Source organism: Ctenocephalides felis, unplaced genomic scaffold (genome assembly GCF_003426905.1).
Source record: "Ctenocephalides felis isolate EL2017-DRISC unplaced genomic scaffold, ASM342690v1 CF-g0.4_SCAFFOLD_01886, whole genome shotgun sequence".
Classification (NCBI taxonomy): domain Eukaryota; kingdom Metazoa; phylum Arthropoda; class Insecta; order Siphonaptera; family Pulicidae; genus Ctenocephalides; species Ctenocephalides felis.
In genome coordinates, this window is record NW_020538040.1 from 51861176 (window position 1) to 51878395 (window position 17220).

Consider the following 17220-nt stretch of genomic DNA (forward strand, 5'->3'; position numbering starts at 1 on the left):
ATGGCAGAACTTTGATAGAATCTTGGAAAGATAATGTTCTTAAAAAAATATTATGACCTTTAACTTTCTTTGAAAATTTAAAAAAATAGGACATTTCTAAATACTGATAAAAAGTTTTAAAAACCGTAAAAACTTTAGCATTAAAAAATTTTGAATTTTGTTGAACTTGCTAAAATTTAAGTTTAAAATACGAGGTTGTTGGCGAATTTGTATGGCAATTTCATTACATTTTTTATCTATAATTTATAATATATAAATTCCAATTTAAAAAAAAAAACAGATTCAAGATTTGTAACTTTTTCAAAAATCCTCAAATTATTGTTAAAACATTTATAAGCATTTGGTAATTTGAATTTTTCTACGGTATTTTTTTAAGCACATACAAATTCTTCAAAATATAAATTTATATATGTATATATATATAATACTTGAAAATCGGTCAATAATTTTCTAATAATTTTTCCATAACAGAATTTCCAGGTGGTACGAGAAAACCGTGGTCTGTCATGGGCTGCTGGTGGCCAAGGAACGTGGCGTGAATTTACTACATTTCCCAACATTATAAAGGTAGTAGACAAATAGAGGAAATAATTGAGCTCGGTAATAAAAGTACAACGTGAGCTTTTGTCCATATATGTCGACTCATATCCGTCTATGACTGATATTGGCATTTCCAGACTATAAAACTATCTTGAAGTAAAGTGTTAACAAAGAAAAGAATATAAGAATTTATAGTCATTTTGAAGAATACCGATTTGAATTATAGCATTTTGAAGTAGCCTAAAAATCCATATAAATTTATTTCAAATATATATAGATATACATGAATAGATATACAAAATTAAATTTGCATTATATATCTAAAACTCTTTAGAAAATGGCGCATATATCTAAAAGTTTTTAGAAAATGGCTAAAAAGCAGTTTTAGACTCACAATATTATTGTCATTTTAAATAAATAGATTGTTTTTCAGGATTACATACTCAACTTCTAAATTCATAATCAAAATTCATAACAATTTTAGCCTTCGCATTTGGTCTAAACATTTTTTGCAAAAGAAAAATATCAAATTTATATCTTGACTTTTGCTTACAAATTACGTCACAAACAACAGAAATTTCTTTGTATACTGTTTTCAAATTTATTATTTCTTCCAAAACATCTTGTATTTTGACTGTGGTTTCATTGAATAAAAGTTCAATGATTATAGATAAAATAGATTCCAATTTATGAATTTATAACATGAATATAACGTGATCATTGACACAGTCTAGTAAAAATTGCATTATGTTTATATTACTCATTAACCCTTTTGCTAGAAGAGTGTTTTTCGCAGTGACGCTGCTGTACGAAACAGCGAACTGCCCAGTAGCGCTACTGGATGGATCAGTAACAACTGCAAATTTTAAGATTATTTATCCATTATCAATAAAAAGGCATATAAAAGTTAAAAATTGCCCTTTTAATGTACTAATCATACAATAAAAGATTGGTATTTTCAATAGTTTAAGTCATAGTGAAAAATCTTGAAGCAAACTTCGACACATCGTATGTCGTCTAAAGGTGATACCCAAGATACAGGTGGACAGGTAGTCATTTGGATGTCGCGCATAAGCGACAATCGTAACGAAAGGGTTAAATAAGTTTACTGAATTCTTGATCATCATCATGTTTAATGAGTTATATCAGTAGTCAGTTTTCTCTGTAAAGTATTTACATTCATCACTAATTACAAAAATAATTTATTGTACAAATTTTGAAATAATTGCCAGTTAAAAACCAAAATGCACTTGGCATGTAAAAACTGGATTTTTCCTGTAAATTATTTACATTCATCACTAATTACAAAAATAATTCATAGTACAAATTTTGAAATAATTACCAGTTAAAAACCAAATGCACTTGGCGTATAAAAACTGGATTTTATTTCTACACAAAAAACTTTATCCTGTAAGTTCTGCTACCCGTGATACATGTGCGAGCGTAAAAACTATCACGTGTTAAAGGTGTACAATCCGGCGTTGCAAGGGTATGCAATAAACGACGGATTCACGGTTCACAACACCAGTAAATTAAATCTTGGCGAACCGGGCGCGCTCTCCATCGACATGCTGTACTCGGCCCAGGTACTTCTACGGCGCATGCAGGACGACCCGAATATAGACGTGCAAAAGCACTGGAAGGTGAGAAATTGACAAATTGATAAATTGATAAACTGCATTGCCAATACGGTCACGGGATATAGATTTTGCTTGCTCGAGACTATTTATTTTTGTTGATTTCTCATTCGCTTTGTACATGTGTCGCTTGCTGTACGAAATTAGAACTCATGCTAGTAGGTATTGCATTTTCAGAATTTTTCTCGATCACCCTTCCTATCTATTTTGTAGTCATCTAGTATGTGTTTAGAGGTATATTAAGTATGTGCGATTGATTTTATTTAGGCTGTTTTATAGATATCTACTTAATTAACTACAGAGATAAACGGATACGCATTTGTCTTCAATTTGGATTTGAAAATCTAAATAGGTAAAATGAAGACAAATTCTTGGCATATACTTTAAAGTATTTTTTTTTATAGGTAAGGTCATAAATATTCCAGAATATCCTTATCAATTATTTCACTTTATTACATGATTATTGCAATGTCTTTGGAATATCATACTCATTAACTGCCTACGTCCAACAGACTCACGAATGTACTGCGTGCATGTATTGAACTTATTCAGAATGTATAAATGTGTACATATGTGGCAAATCTTATTTTAAATGTAAAAAATAGAGAAACAAAAAATTAGTGATTATAAGTCTATTTTATACAATTGAAATGTAAAAAATCTGTCTATTTTTTTTTTTTGTATTAATGAATTATGTCTTGACAACTCTATAGAATCAAATTTTGTGAAACGCGCCATTTCTCGAAAAAGCCATAATTATTAGGTGAATTATCGAAAAATTTAAATGTGACCTGAAAGTTACGCAAGAACACAGAATTTTGTATTTCTTTTGTCACACGATATTATTATATATCTTACATACAATTTGCATTTTTTGGTCGTTTTATGTTTTTTTTTTTGTAATTTTAATACACAGCGATTTGTGAATTGAAATATATCTGATCAGGAATGATATCTTGCGATATCTCATACTGTAAATTAGAAGAAAAGTTTCTTCAAACACATTTTCTTATTTCATTTATTAACAATTATTTCATCCATCGTAGAACTTTTGCGTTCATGTTTATTTTCATAGCAATGCAAATTCCGAAAAAATAAAAAAGTTTATTTGATGTAATTCGTAATATAATTATTTGGAATACAAAAAACTGCAATTAAAGCATATAAAATATTCAATAATATAATATAATAAGAATAATTTTTAATTTTTAGGTAATTACAATTATGATTGGCGCCAATGATATGTGTTCCCATGTATGCTATGAGAGAAACCCTGAATCTTATCCAGAACTACATAGGCGAAATTTGATAAAAGCTTTGAAATATATCAAAAATAATATTCCTAGGTAAACATTTGGCTTTATGATTTTATTTTTGTATAACTTTTGGCATAATAAATAAATATTAATAACAACAATAATTTGCAAATTCATAACAACATATAATTTGCAAATTCATAGCGTATGCTGATTTGTTCGGAATATATTTATTGCAGATCGTTTGTAAATATAGTGGCAGTACCACCAATAAATCTTCTTACCGGATTCCGCCATCAGCCTCCTATTTGCTGGGCTTGGCATTTGGTTGAATGCTCTTGTTTCTTTGGCTCTCGGGTAGAGAAACAACAACCACGATATATAAATATATTAAAAAGATGGGTTGCCGTAGAAAAAGAAGTTTCCGCATTGCCCGAGTTTCAAGGTATATATTTTTATATTAACAATCTATTAATCTATTAAAAATAATGAAATAATATCAACCAATACGAAATTGTTAATACAATTTTAGATAAAGAAGACTTTGCCGTTGTTTTCCAACCATTCACTACAGAAATTGAAATACCAAAAAATTCCAATGGTTTGGAAGATTTATCCTATTTAAGTGTAGATTGTTTCCATTTAAGCCAAAAATCGAATGCTTTAGCTGGCGTCGCGTTATTTAACAATATGTTCCAACCCATTGGTCAGAAAGATACGAATTGGAAACCATACTATGATAATTTTCCATGCCCGTCCAAAGCCAATCCGTATATTAAAACGCATTTAAATAGTAATAAATGAATTGTTATAAAATTAGTTGCAATAATATTTATTTGTACATATGCTGTATAATAATTGTAAATATCTTAGAATAAATAGTTTTATTAAATTTTACTTATTACTTCTCATTATTTTGACTATAGTAATTATCAGCACATATGATTAATTAAATGATTTAAAAATGCAATTAAAAAAAAAAAAAGAAAATACATTTTTGGTGGAATTTCCACTTCATAATGCTCTATATTAAATAAGTTCTATATTTTAGCAATATTTTAGTGCATATACATATTTGTTTCTAAAACTGATTTCAGTAAAATAATTATTTTCGCTTACAACATTAATACAGTGGTGTTCCCGTACAACGTGCGCCTCGCACAATGGAAAGTTTTTTTCAAAACAAATTTTTTTTCTGGCGCAAAGGCTTCGCACAACGAATGGGAATTCAGTCAGAGGGCCACAAAGACCCAAGTTATATTTCAATCGACTTTCTAGAAGATTATACCATGCATCTCTGTGCATTTAATCAAACCTTGTTTCTTGATGCTTTCCAAGAAGCATAACCCTGAAGTGTAATACTTGGAAATATTTGTTCTGAAATAATATATACTTTTTAGGAAAAAAAATCAGGAGCTAAAAAGGCAAAAAGAATGGCAGTACCACTCTTTTGAATATAACTGATATTAACATATATATATATATATATATATATATATATATATATATATACAGTGCTGGATTTACAGTAGGGGCAGTCGGGTCTACTGCCCAGGGCGGCAAATTTTCGAATATTGTTGAATAAATTTATTTAATAAAAACAAGCTGTTTATAAATATAAATATGTATTAAAAATTTCAATATTTGTAAACAACCATTAATACATTTTATAAATTCATACTAAAGTGCCTTTTCAAGAATTAAATTTTTACAAGATTAGATTAATTAAATAGGTTCAGAATATACTTTATCATTTATTTTGGCATACCGGTTACTATGGCAAATACTTTTTCTTAGGACTAATCTCAGCACAAGAAAGCAAGAAAATTATTAAATTAACTTTTGAACAAGTTTCAATTTAAATTTGCATTTGAATAATTAAATCATCAGTAACTATTCATTAATTATGTGATGAAAATATGCAGCAATAGAAAGCTGATAATTTTATGGTAGCAAACCAATATTTTATGACAAAATATTGCAAAATCAATAATATTATCATATTATGGATTTTAATATTATGTCCTATATTATAATATTATTATCCTATTACTAATAGTAACCTATGTTACAAGTTCTAAAAATCAGATTAGTTCTATATTAGTAAAATAAAAATTTAAAATAAAAAATGAGGGAAAAAATACAATTGGACATAATATTATAATCCATAGTAACATGATAATATTAATATCCAAACCATACACTTGTTCAAAACGTAACAAAGTTTAAAAAAAATTAAATTATTTTTCAAATAATAATTTTACCTGAAAAAAAATGAAGATTTTCAGATTGAAAAACAAAGATTATTTCAAAAGTTTTATTATATTGAATATTTTAACATTTAATATTAATTAAATATAATTAATAAAATAAATTGATAATTATTATAGCTAAGATGCAACTATTTTCCACACCACCCAGGAGGTATAGTTGCCAGGCGCGTTTTTTTTAATGTGGTGTCGCCGTACAAATTGAGTACAGCCCTAGTCCACTTACAAAATAACTTAATTAACTAAGCTAATTTACTAAGCCTAACTTAAATGATACGAATATAACATGAAAAATACCCCACGAGATGATTAAATGTATATGAAGATCTTCTTTTAAAAAAAAAACCGTAGACGATGCAAGAACCTGTTAGAAATTAAAGGTAAAATTGTAATATACTATGGTAATTTTGTAATTAAAGAAAAAAAAAAAAAAGTATTTACATGATGTACCCCCCTAAGATCCACCATGTAAATACTTTAACTTCATAGGTTCCCAGCACTATGAAGCTTATAGAGGAGTGCACTTATAAAGTTCATAAATTTGTGTATTAAGTATTGTTATATGAATTAATGTTAAATAATTGTGAAAAAACGCGAAATATATGCGAACTGGAAGGTCCTTGCCGTCTTCCCCACCCATTTTTAAAATGAAAAATAGTAAACTACCAGCCTAATATATTCTAGCCTAATTTTAACTTAATAATATCCATGTGTACGTCCTCCAATTTTTTATGCAATTTTCTGGTTGGTTCTAATCTTGTATGTATCTTCATCTCGTATGGATCTTGATCTTGATGTTTCACTGTATGGATCTTGATCTTGAACTATATCTTGATCTTGAATTGTAAATATCAAGGTTTCGCACTGTATATATCATAATATATCACTGTACACAACACTGTCTGGTACTGTATATAACACGATTTTGCACAAGATATATCTTATTTATAATATGTATATAAATCCGTCCACGAATCAAATATAAAAAATGAATAACGTAAATGGGGCCCCGATGAAATAATATAATAGAATAGAAAATGATCGCAAAAAAATAATATCTTATGGTATATCTTAGCAAGTAAGATAGATATCTTAATCTAACAAAATAATATAGAAAATGATCGCAAAAAAACTAATATCTTATGGTCTATCTTAGCAAGTAAGATACTTATCTTAATATAACGTTCTACTCGTAAAGTGGTCCATCCTACTTACTAAAGTGATCTTAGTTACTTATTTGAATATACAAACGTTCTTCTGGTCGTGTGTGCTCCTGGCCCATCCTACTCCTGTACACTGGTAACCACTAACGTCCTGGTAAACATTCTTCCATTTTAGTAATAGTGTTTTTAGGATCTATTCCTCTGGTAACTTCTGTGTTCAACCTAAAATTAATAATTTTATTTAGTTCTATCAATATTAAAAAGATTTGTACATAGCTCAGAGTTTCGTACCATCTCACGAACATTGCCAAGTTCAACTGCCTATAAATTCAGCATTCCTCCACCAGGAGACTCATTGTGCGACCAGTAAAAGTAAAGTTAATTTATGAAATTGTGTTCATTACATTACAGCACAAAAAGTAATCAAATTAACTTTTTAAAAAAATATAACTGAATGTTAAAAATCTATAAAAAAAGTTACTTCTTTCCATGGGCCACTTAGCAAAACAATAAAAAATTAAATTTAATAATAATTATAAAAATAATGGCACAAATAATATTAATTATTAAATTAAGTGCATGGGGTTACGTTGCTTCTGGGAAAACAACGTAGGGGTCCATACACTCAGAGATATAAAACAAAAATTAATCAATTAATAAATTAAATTTTAATGTGAAACCCGACTACTTGGACCTGCCGTGGGGGGTAGGCGGCAGGAACGTAGCTTCAAACGCGCAATTTTCATGATAATACGTTCGTTCGTTTTTCGAAAATTAAAAAAAAAAATAAAAGTGTGAACCATGTACTCGAAATAACGCAAAATGGTAAAAGAAAAATTACTTTTAACACTATATCAAATACACTAAGTTACAATTAATAAAAAAAAAGTTAATGCACAATAAGCCTCCGAAGTTATTATTCACTACACATAACACTGTTGGCACTGTATAAAATCTGAAAAGAAATGAACTACATTAAAAATTAATTGAAAATTAATTAAACGACTACATTAAATAATTATAACAAGTCAATTGGAAATAATTCGAACATAAGTTCAGATATAAATTTTAATGTTGAAATAGTTTTCTAATTCTAATCCTTTTTTTTCATTATTATTGACTTTGTAGATACGTACATTAGCTATTTTCAATTAAAATTATTATTTTGTACAATTATTATGCAATATTCATGGTTTAATGTTATAAGACTTAATAAAATTTACACATATACTACATTTGTTTTTATTTCTATTTTTCATTTAATAATTCAATATTTAAATCAAAATGTATATTCAAATAAATTATATAAAAATTAATTTTATGTCATAAAATCATACCTAAATTCTACAGATGGAATTATTTATATTTATATAATATGAAATATATATATATATATATATATATATATATATATATATATATGTACTTGCGCTTTGATTTGATTTATTTTTATTGAATTATAATTTAAATAAAATTGAAAACCGTTTTTATTTATATTATTGGATTTACATTATTTTCTATATTTTAATATAATTTTGGCCGAAGAGTTATTTCAAAACATTACATCAACTCTTTGGCAAAAATTATTTTGAAATAGAAAAAATAACATAAATCGATTTATATAAATAATGAACAGTTTCCATTTTTTTATTTATAATTCACTAAATAAAATTAAATAAATCAAAACACAAACAAACACCATGCATAAATCATATATTCAAGAAACTGAATATATGATTTTTTTTAGAAACTGCTTGAAAAAAGTTTTAGAACAACATTAATTATTATAAATGACTTACCTTTCACTGTAGTATCACCACGAGGTCCCAGCACAAAAAGGCTTAATACGGTGTTTCTGCCAGCTTTTATGGGGCAAAAAGGCGCCAAAACAATATAAATCGTTACCGGTCATATTCGTTTATGTCATTACCTACATATTCAAATTCAAATCTTATATTTTTGTCATAGATTGTTATCAATGATATCTTTGGTTGTTATCTTATCAATTAGGCAATTGATAGCGCTAGTGTTGGCAAAATGACAGATAACCTGTCATTGTTTATTTACATTTGGATTTTTGAAGAAAATAAACAAATAAATTCAGTCTTAAAAGATTTTGAATATCTTTTGGAAAGATTATAGTGATTATATGGATACATATCCCTAATTTTAATTAAGTCATAATGTAGTACATTAATATAAAGTGAACCTCTGGGGTTTCCTTTTGAAATTCTATGTTATTTATCAAATTAATGTTTTTCTAGGTAGACAGATTGTAATTTACATGAAAATAAAAAAAATGGCTACATGAAAAATTTGTATACTTGGTATGAAATTATATATACTAAAGATGAAATTAAATTTTTAAATCAAAATATATTCTCAATTTATTCAAGTGTTCTATTATACATGTATATATACCTATATATACGGTGCTGGATTTACAGTAGAGGCAGTCGGAGCTACTGCCCAGGGCGGCAAATTTTCGGGGGCGGCAAAATTTGGATAGTGAGAAGAAAATTCTATACCATATAATTAACTCATTTTTTTAATAACATTTTTAATTTCAAGAAATATAATTAACAAAACATTATACATATGCATTGCAAAATTTGACAATTTGGCTAATATAAAGATTTGTAAGTGAGTTGAAAGTTTAAGAAAAATATGTTCTTCAGATCTCGAGCCCACTTAAAATGACGAATTTGTGCACTTCCAAGCGCTGAAAAAATTAAATTAGTGACGCATGGCATTGTGCCTTACGGCAAGTTACTGAAACTTTCCGTACTGAAAATTACATTTTATAAAAAGCTTTAAAATTTTTTGAAAAATGATAAAAATTAAATTTAACTAGTTGGTATTGGTATTTTGTCTTTAGGCAAGTTACACGAACTTCCCGAAATGTGTAAATAATCGACCTAATCAATGAAAAATAAATTAATTTATGAGTGATTATAAGTATTCCGAGTGGATTTATTACACATCATTGCAAACGAACGAACGAACACGTTAACTCGGAGTATTTTCTAAAAGCAAATTTTTAAAAATCAATAATTTTTATAATTGAACCAGTTTCCGTAGGACTTTAATGGTTTACTATGTTCAAGACCAAGTACACTACCGTTATACCAACTGAATCATCTAATTTTAATTTTATCAAACGTCAAAAAAACTACTCATTTTCTCAAACTTTGATGAATTTTTAAAATTAAACTACTTGTCGCAAGGCGGTAATATTTCAGTAAGTTCTATAAGACCATGATATATATCGCCAAAAAAGTTCCATGAAAATCGGCTTAAATTTTTTTTTCAACAGTTAATTACAAGAAAACGGCTCGGTAGATTTTCACCTAAAACTGATCAGAATCATTTCCAACTAATATCTTTCGAACAGTTTTTGACTTTTTAAAATCGGTTCGGCAGTATGAGCTTAAATGTGGATGAAAGGTTTAACACTTTTTTCCAAATTACAAAGAAACGGCTTGGCCGATCGTCGCATAAAACTGAGAAACGATAATTCTCATCGAGATACATGAAATGCTTTTTAAATATCTGAAATCAGTTCAGGCGTTTTTGAGCAAACGTCGATTTACGACAAAAAATCTGTACACACACACGCATACATACTTTTTCCAAATTTGGTCTCATTCTATTCAGAATGACTTGAAACGTCGTGAAAACATAAAATTAGCGATTCGGATTTTTTGATGAAAACATAAACTTCTCTTTCGGGAAGTTAAACTTTTTTTTTATATTTCGATTTTTTTTTTTGAAAATTAAGTTTTATTTATTTATTAAAATTAAATTTTATTTGAATAATTCGATTTCTATTGGTAGTGAGACGTGCTGATTAGTTATTGGCCAAGACAGGTCCAACTGTTTCGGAAATACGGGCCAAAACGCCAAAAATAATAATTCATTTTTTGAGAAACGGAACGTCCAATATCATTGAAAGAAATTTACATATATAGACAAATTGGAGAACTCTTGCTCACAATAGAAGAACAAATTTTAGTGGTTGCTTCTAAATATAAAAATAGGATTGACGTACATCTCAACGAATTGGCCAGCAGAGTTTACCTGGATAGTCAGCCCACCAGATTGAAAAGAAGGTTGCCACAGGACCTTATCTAGTTCAGTTAAACCTAATTACTATTCTTTTTTATCTTTTTATGTTTTATTTGACTTGACTGTTTGTTTTTTCTTATCGTTTTGTTTTTTTTTTGTATTTCTTTTCTTTTTATTTTATTATTATTATTATTTCTTATTATTATTAACATGTGTTATATATACCTAGTAGACACGCCGCTGGGTGTTGCTACTATCTTCTTGTTTATATTATATGATAATTATTGTTAGCAATCTCTGCTTAATGTTAATGAATATGTAAAACAGATTGCAGAATAAATTAAATAAAAAAAAAAAAATTGGAGAACTGATTAAATTTGTGGGAGGCAGGTCTAGCGGTTTCGGTGATCCAATAAAAAAATTTGGAAAAGAAACATTTGGCGGTCAAAAATGATCATTAGCCATATGCACATCAAATTGTCAGATATTTTAATAATATGAATTTTGTTTACATTTCTATGGGTTAAAACATTTGTTATTAATCATCAATATTTATTGATTACTATATATTATTACTATATGACTATATACTGATTTGTTTCCTCGAATATTTAATTCTGGTACGGGTAGTCCCAGCAATTTGCCTTAAGGCACGATGCTATGCACCACTAGTCATTTCAATTTTTAACTTCCCGTAGGGCAAGTTATAGTAATCGCAAAAAAATCGAAAATGAAAATTTTTATATATCTTTACGTTTCAGAGGTTTCTGAACATTTTGGCATACCTTAGAAAAAATGGATGTATGTGTGTGTGTGTGTGTGTGTGTATGTGTGTGTGTGTGTATGTGTGTATGTGTGTATCTTTACGTTTCAGAGGTTTCTGAACATTTTGGCATACCTTAGAAAAAATGGATGTATGTGTGTGTGTGTGTATGTATGTATGTATGTATGTATGTATGTAGTTTTTTAGTTTTTAAAGATTTATTTATTTCATTTATATTAGATTATACATACATATTTCTATACAATTTAATAAACATGTATAACTATCCTAAGATATAAATACATAAACTTATATTTAATGCTAACTAATAAAAATTAACTTAACCTATAAATAATTTTTTAATCATGGTAAAAATAATCACTAAAAACCATATTTACAATAATAATAACAAAAAGAATACATATTACATATATGATTGGAATATAGTCAAAAGACTAATAACATATGCTGTAGGAATAGTTTAAGAGTAATTTGATCTCTGTCATATTTTATACTTGATTATCTTTTTATTGATGATGGTAGCTTGTACTTATTGTACCAATACGTAATGTATGTATGTATGTACGTGTGTGTATGTATGTGCGGATACAAATTTTCGTCGACGATTTCGGGAACACGGATCAACCGATTTGAATAATTCAAAAAGCATTCGATTCGTATTGATAAGGAGACGTGCTGATTAGTTTTTGGCAAAGGCAGGTCCAGCCGTTCCAAAGGTACGGGGCAAAAAGTGCCGAAAACGGTAACTCAGTTTTTAAGAGAACGGAGCGTCCGATCTTAATAATTCAAAAAACATTTGACTTGTATTGACAAGATGAAGAATTGATCAAATTTTCATGAGGGCAGGTCTAGCGGCTTCGGAGATCCAACAAAAAAAGTAAAAAAAAATGCCATTTGGCGGTCAAAAATGATCATTAGACATATGCACATCAAATTATCAAATATTTTATAGAGATTTTAACAATAAGTATAAATTTTGTTTGCATTCCTATGGGTTCCGTACCAATGTTTATTCGTTAGACGGCGACGCGGCGCTTACGCGCTTTGACATTTTGTCTTTATGCAGTTAAAGCAGTACCATTGCGTTGAAAAAAAGTTCAGATCTTCCCAAATATGCCAAAATAAAGAAAACATTATTTTTTCAAAAAAAAATTAAAAAAAAAAAAAAAATTAAATTTTTTGTTGAAAAAAATTTTTGTTTCAAAAAAAAGTAATTTTTTGTCCAATTTATAGTTTCTCAAAAATCTTATTTTTTCGAAGTAAATTTTTTTTTAAAATGTCAATCGTTTTTAAAAAAATAATAATTTTTGGTACGGGAAGTTTCAGCAATTTGCCTTAAGGCACGATGCCTTAATTGCCTTAAGACAGAATTCCACTTACAGCTAGTTGCTCATTAATTTCCTCTCTGGTGGCACATTTCGACACTTAATATGCCACAGTGCGTTTGTTCGCTTCTATGCTGGACGTTTGAATTGGTTTAAATCAGGTTCACTGATTTGGAAATAGTAGCTTATAGATGCTTACAGATGGCTATACTTTTACTATGCTTTGTTATTATCGCAGGCAGCATCAATTTTAAATCGGCTTTGAATAATAATAACCTAAAAGAACTTTGACGTTTAGTCCATAATACAAGATTTGAAAAATAGATGCTGAAACTGCGTTGAAATGTCAGCTTTCAAATTAGGCCGCAACGTTCTCAATATCAATCTGCTAAACTGTTCTAAATATGGTAAATCTCAAAATTTTCATATTACTAGATACGCTTACAGTACTAATTCGAAGCCCCAGAGAAGTACGTTGAAATTGAGCATAATTGGGGCTACTGTTGGAGTCGTTATTGGAAGCGCCTACTCTGGTTACAATGCATATGCGGAGAACAGAAAAACGCCGGTTTCACTAAGTCATGAAAATAAACCTTTCAAGCTCGAAAAAATGCCTGATTACCAAGCTACGAGACAAATTAAAATGTTACAAGACAAGACAAAGCTCAAACTAGTACTATTTCAATATCAAACATGCCCATTTTGCTGTAAAGTGAGAGCATTTTTAGATTATTATGGATTCTCATACGATGTAGTAGAAGTCGATGCAGTATTAAGGCAATCTATTAGGTGGTCAAAGTATAAAAAAGTACCTATATTAGTAGCCAAAAGTGAAGAAGGATATTACCAGTTGAATGACAGTTCAATGATTATATCTTTATTAGCATCCTATATGTGCGACAGTAAACAAACTGTCAGCGAGCTAGTTAATTATTATCCAACAGTAGAAATGTCCGATGAAGCAGGGAATAAAAAAAGTGATATCATGAATAAATATAACTTGATGTTTCAAGATAAGAAGTCAAAAAGATCATCTGATGACGTATTGTAAGTAATTAATTTCAAGTTTATTCTTGCATCAAAAATTTTCTGTTTAATGATCAATTTTATAGCAAATTTCAATTATGATTTTAATATTGTTATGAAGATATATTACACAATGGATTCAATTCATAATCGATATTATAATTTCATATTCTACGCTAATTTCATTTTTTGCAAATTAAAGAAAAAAATGTTAAGCATAGTTCTATACATTGATCGGTAGATTTGAGGTAGAGGTACAGAACATAGAGTAATATTCAAAGTATTTAACATAATTTTATCATAATGTTTGTCTTTTGTAACTAAATGGATCTAATTGGATTTTATATTTATTGTATTATGCAAAAACTAAGAAAAAATCTTCTATAATAATACAACAAGCATTGGAATTTTACATCATATATATATATATATATATAAAATATAATACATATTAAAATGTTTCTTGTAATAATTTATATTTAATCAGGAATTTCAGAGCTTTTATTCAAATAAGACTTTGCTTGAGGAAGCTCTTAATGAGTATAAGTACTTAGAAGGCTTTATGAAAATTAGCACAGTTCAAAATTAACTATTATTTGTAGGAATCAAAAATAAGTTTATAGTTTCTACATAGATATAAAATATATGAATTATCGCATCGACAAAATATGCATTCTGATGTAATCATTAAATTGTTTGTCGCGTACTCATTATGGATATGAAAAATTTATAATAGGTACCCTTAATGAACACAACTCTAAATTTGCATAATATACATTTATGTTTGTTTATGTAAGAGACTGGTTTGTGCTTCACAATTTATTTATAACATTGATTTGTTATCTCTGATCTTTTAGATGTGAACGAAAATGGAGAATGTGGGCTGATGAAAACCTTGTTCATATGTTGTCTCCAAATGTATATCGAACTTATTCTGAATCTATTGAAACATTTAAATGGTTTTCAAAGTCAGGAGAGTGGGATTTGCATTTTCCTGCATGGGAGGTAGCTTTAATGGTACATGTAGGTGCATTGGCCATGTGGCTCATAAGTAAAAAACTTAAAACGAAGTAAGTGTAGAATTTTTATTATTATCCTTTTTTATTATGAAGTTTTTTCATTAGCATTATTTATTCAGATATAATTTAAAAGATGATGTGAGAGAATCATTGTATGATAGCTGTGATGAATGGACAAAAGCTTTGCAAAAACAGAAGACTCCATACATGGGTGGAAAATCACCAAATCTTGCTGATCTTGCTGTATTTGGAATTTTAAATAGCTTTGAAGGTTGTGAAGCCTTTTCAGATGTTCGTAAAAATACCAACATTGGATTTTGGTATGATGCCATGAAACAAGCCGTAAAATCAAATGCTGGAAATAAGCTACTGCTTAAAGCAGCGGGATAAAAGTGTATTCGATTTTGATGAGGAAGTTCCATATATATGTTGACAAAATAAATCTAATTAATTCCAAAATAGTGTCTGTTTGTTTTATAGGTATCTTTACTGCTTAATTATTTAAGATATAATTTTATTGCCTGGTTGCAAATCCATTAGCGAGTGTTTATTTGTTCTGCACATATTGTGATTAATTTCTGCTTTAAGAAAAATAAATTATTTACGTTACATTTATGCATTTTATTATTCTGCTATGAATATATTTTCATATTACTTGATACAAAAAATATAATGTTTACGGTGTTCAACATTTTAACGATATCTCGATAAATTATTTTTTCTTTTTCGTCAGTCTAACATATAAAATTGCACTTAATATTATTTATTTATAATTGATGCATAATATATAGTTATGTATAAAATAATTAGCTTTAAATGCTAATTATTCAAAGTATTCTTTCAGTGTTCTGTGATGTTAAGAAATTATTTGGATTCAACCATAAATGTATTTTCGAAAAACAAACAGATTTGATGAATTAATATATGTATAAAGTAGGCTTTGAAACTGATATTAATTTATGTTTTACATTGTATTTTTTGCTATACAATGAACGTTCTTTTCATTAAATAAATCATATTAAAATTAATTACATATAGTAACAAAAATTTTACGTTTTTTTTTAATAAATAAATACAAATAAATATAATAAATCTAAAGGAATGGAATACTTTTGAAATGTAAGCAAGTAAGTTTATTATTTGATATATTATTCTAAACGCACACTAAACATATATAACTGAATTAATTGATAACTATTTCAACTTTCATAGCAACTATAAATGATAGAAAATCGCCAGATTTGAATTGATTCACATAACGGGTTGATTGATTTTAGTTCAAGGAATTATTTTCTGGTGTATATTTAAATTCCATTGTAAACAGCATATCAAATACTTCATTAGTAAAAATTACAGATATACTTATTCGCTTGCTGTTTTAATTTTTTTAATAAAAGTTAGCATTACTGGAGAAATTTTTAATTTATCATAAAAAAATGAAGTATAATTACAAATAATTTTTTGTATAAAAATAAGTAATTAAATTCAATATAAGGCAAGTGACATGCAAATTATTTAAAGATTCATCGGGCTACTTGATTTTTAACTTCAAACTCATTCTGAACCGAATGAGACCAAATTTGGAAAAAGTATGTATGTGTGTGTGTATTTGAACCAATTTTTTTACCTTTGGCTGGACCGATTTTAAAAATTTAAAGTTGATTCGATGTAACTCGATAAGAATTAGCGTTTGTTAGTTTTGCGCGACGATCAGCCGAGCAGTTTTTTTTTAATAGCAGAAAAGTTTCGCCCACGTTTTAAGCCACTATTTTAAATCAATTTTACAATTCAAAAATTGTTCGAAAGGTGATTGTTGGGAATCGCGGTGATTAGTTTTTGGTAAAGATAGACTAGCAGATACACGGCATTTTGACAGTACTTAGTAGCACTTTGTATGAAAACTGGAACTTAACATAGCCTTGCCATAACAAGGGTCTATTTTATCTCAAGATCGGCCCATAATAAATGGTAACAAAATTTTCATAAATATCAAATTCAATTCTCGAAATTTATAAATAAATAAAATATTATATTTTAATAGAAAAAAATGTGATGATTACATTTTTAAGTGCTTGGTCAATCGGTTGTAAGTGTAACGGGAATAATGTCTAATCTATACATAAAATTAAGGT

The 17220-nt window shown here is 28.0% G+C and overlaps 2 protein-coding genes and 1 pseudogene across 2 annotated transcripts in view; all 3 read left to right on the forward strand.

Annotated features, from left to right (window-relative positions):
• The window catches only part of LOC113375069 (phospholipase B1, membrane-associated-like), a 6439-nt gene extending 2202 nt beyond the window's left edge, over positions 1 to 4237 (forward strand). The window contains exons 3-7 of the mRNA XM_026615020.1: positions 481 to 567; positions 2007 to 2183; positions 3390 to 3523; positions 3673 to 3878; positions 3966 to 4237. Of these exons, the coding sequence (XP_026470805.1) occupies positions 481 to 567; positions 2007 to 2183; positions 3390 to 3523; positions 3673 to 3878; positions 3966 to 4237 (876 nt within the window). The remainder of the gene's footprint in view (positions 1 to 480; positions 568 to 2006; positions 2184 to 3389; positions 3524 to 3672; positions 3879 to 3965) is intronic.
• Positions 4238 to 13386: 9149 nt separating this feature from the next.
• LOC113375070 (prostaglandin E synthase 2-like) lies at positions 13387 to 15496 on the forward strand. The gene is made up of 3 exons (XM_026615021.1): positions 13387 to 14090; positions 14927 to 15139; positions 15208 to 15496. The coding sequence occupies exons 1-3, from the start codon at positions 13387 to 13389 to the stop codon at positions 15476 to 15478; spliced, it is 1188 nt and encodes a 395-aa protein (XP_026470806.1). The 3' UTR covers positions 15479 to 15496.
• Positions 15497 to 17192: 1696 nt separating this feature from the next.
• LOC113375071 overlaps positions 17193 to 17220 on the forward strand; it is a 3771-nt pseudogene continuing 3743 nt past the window's right edge.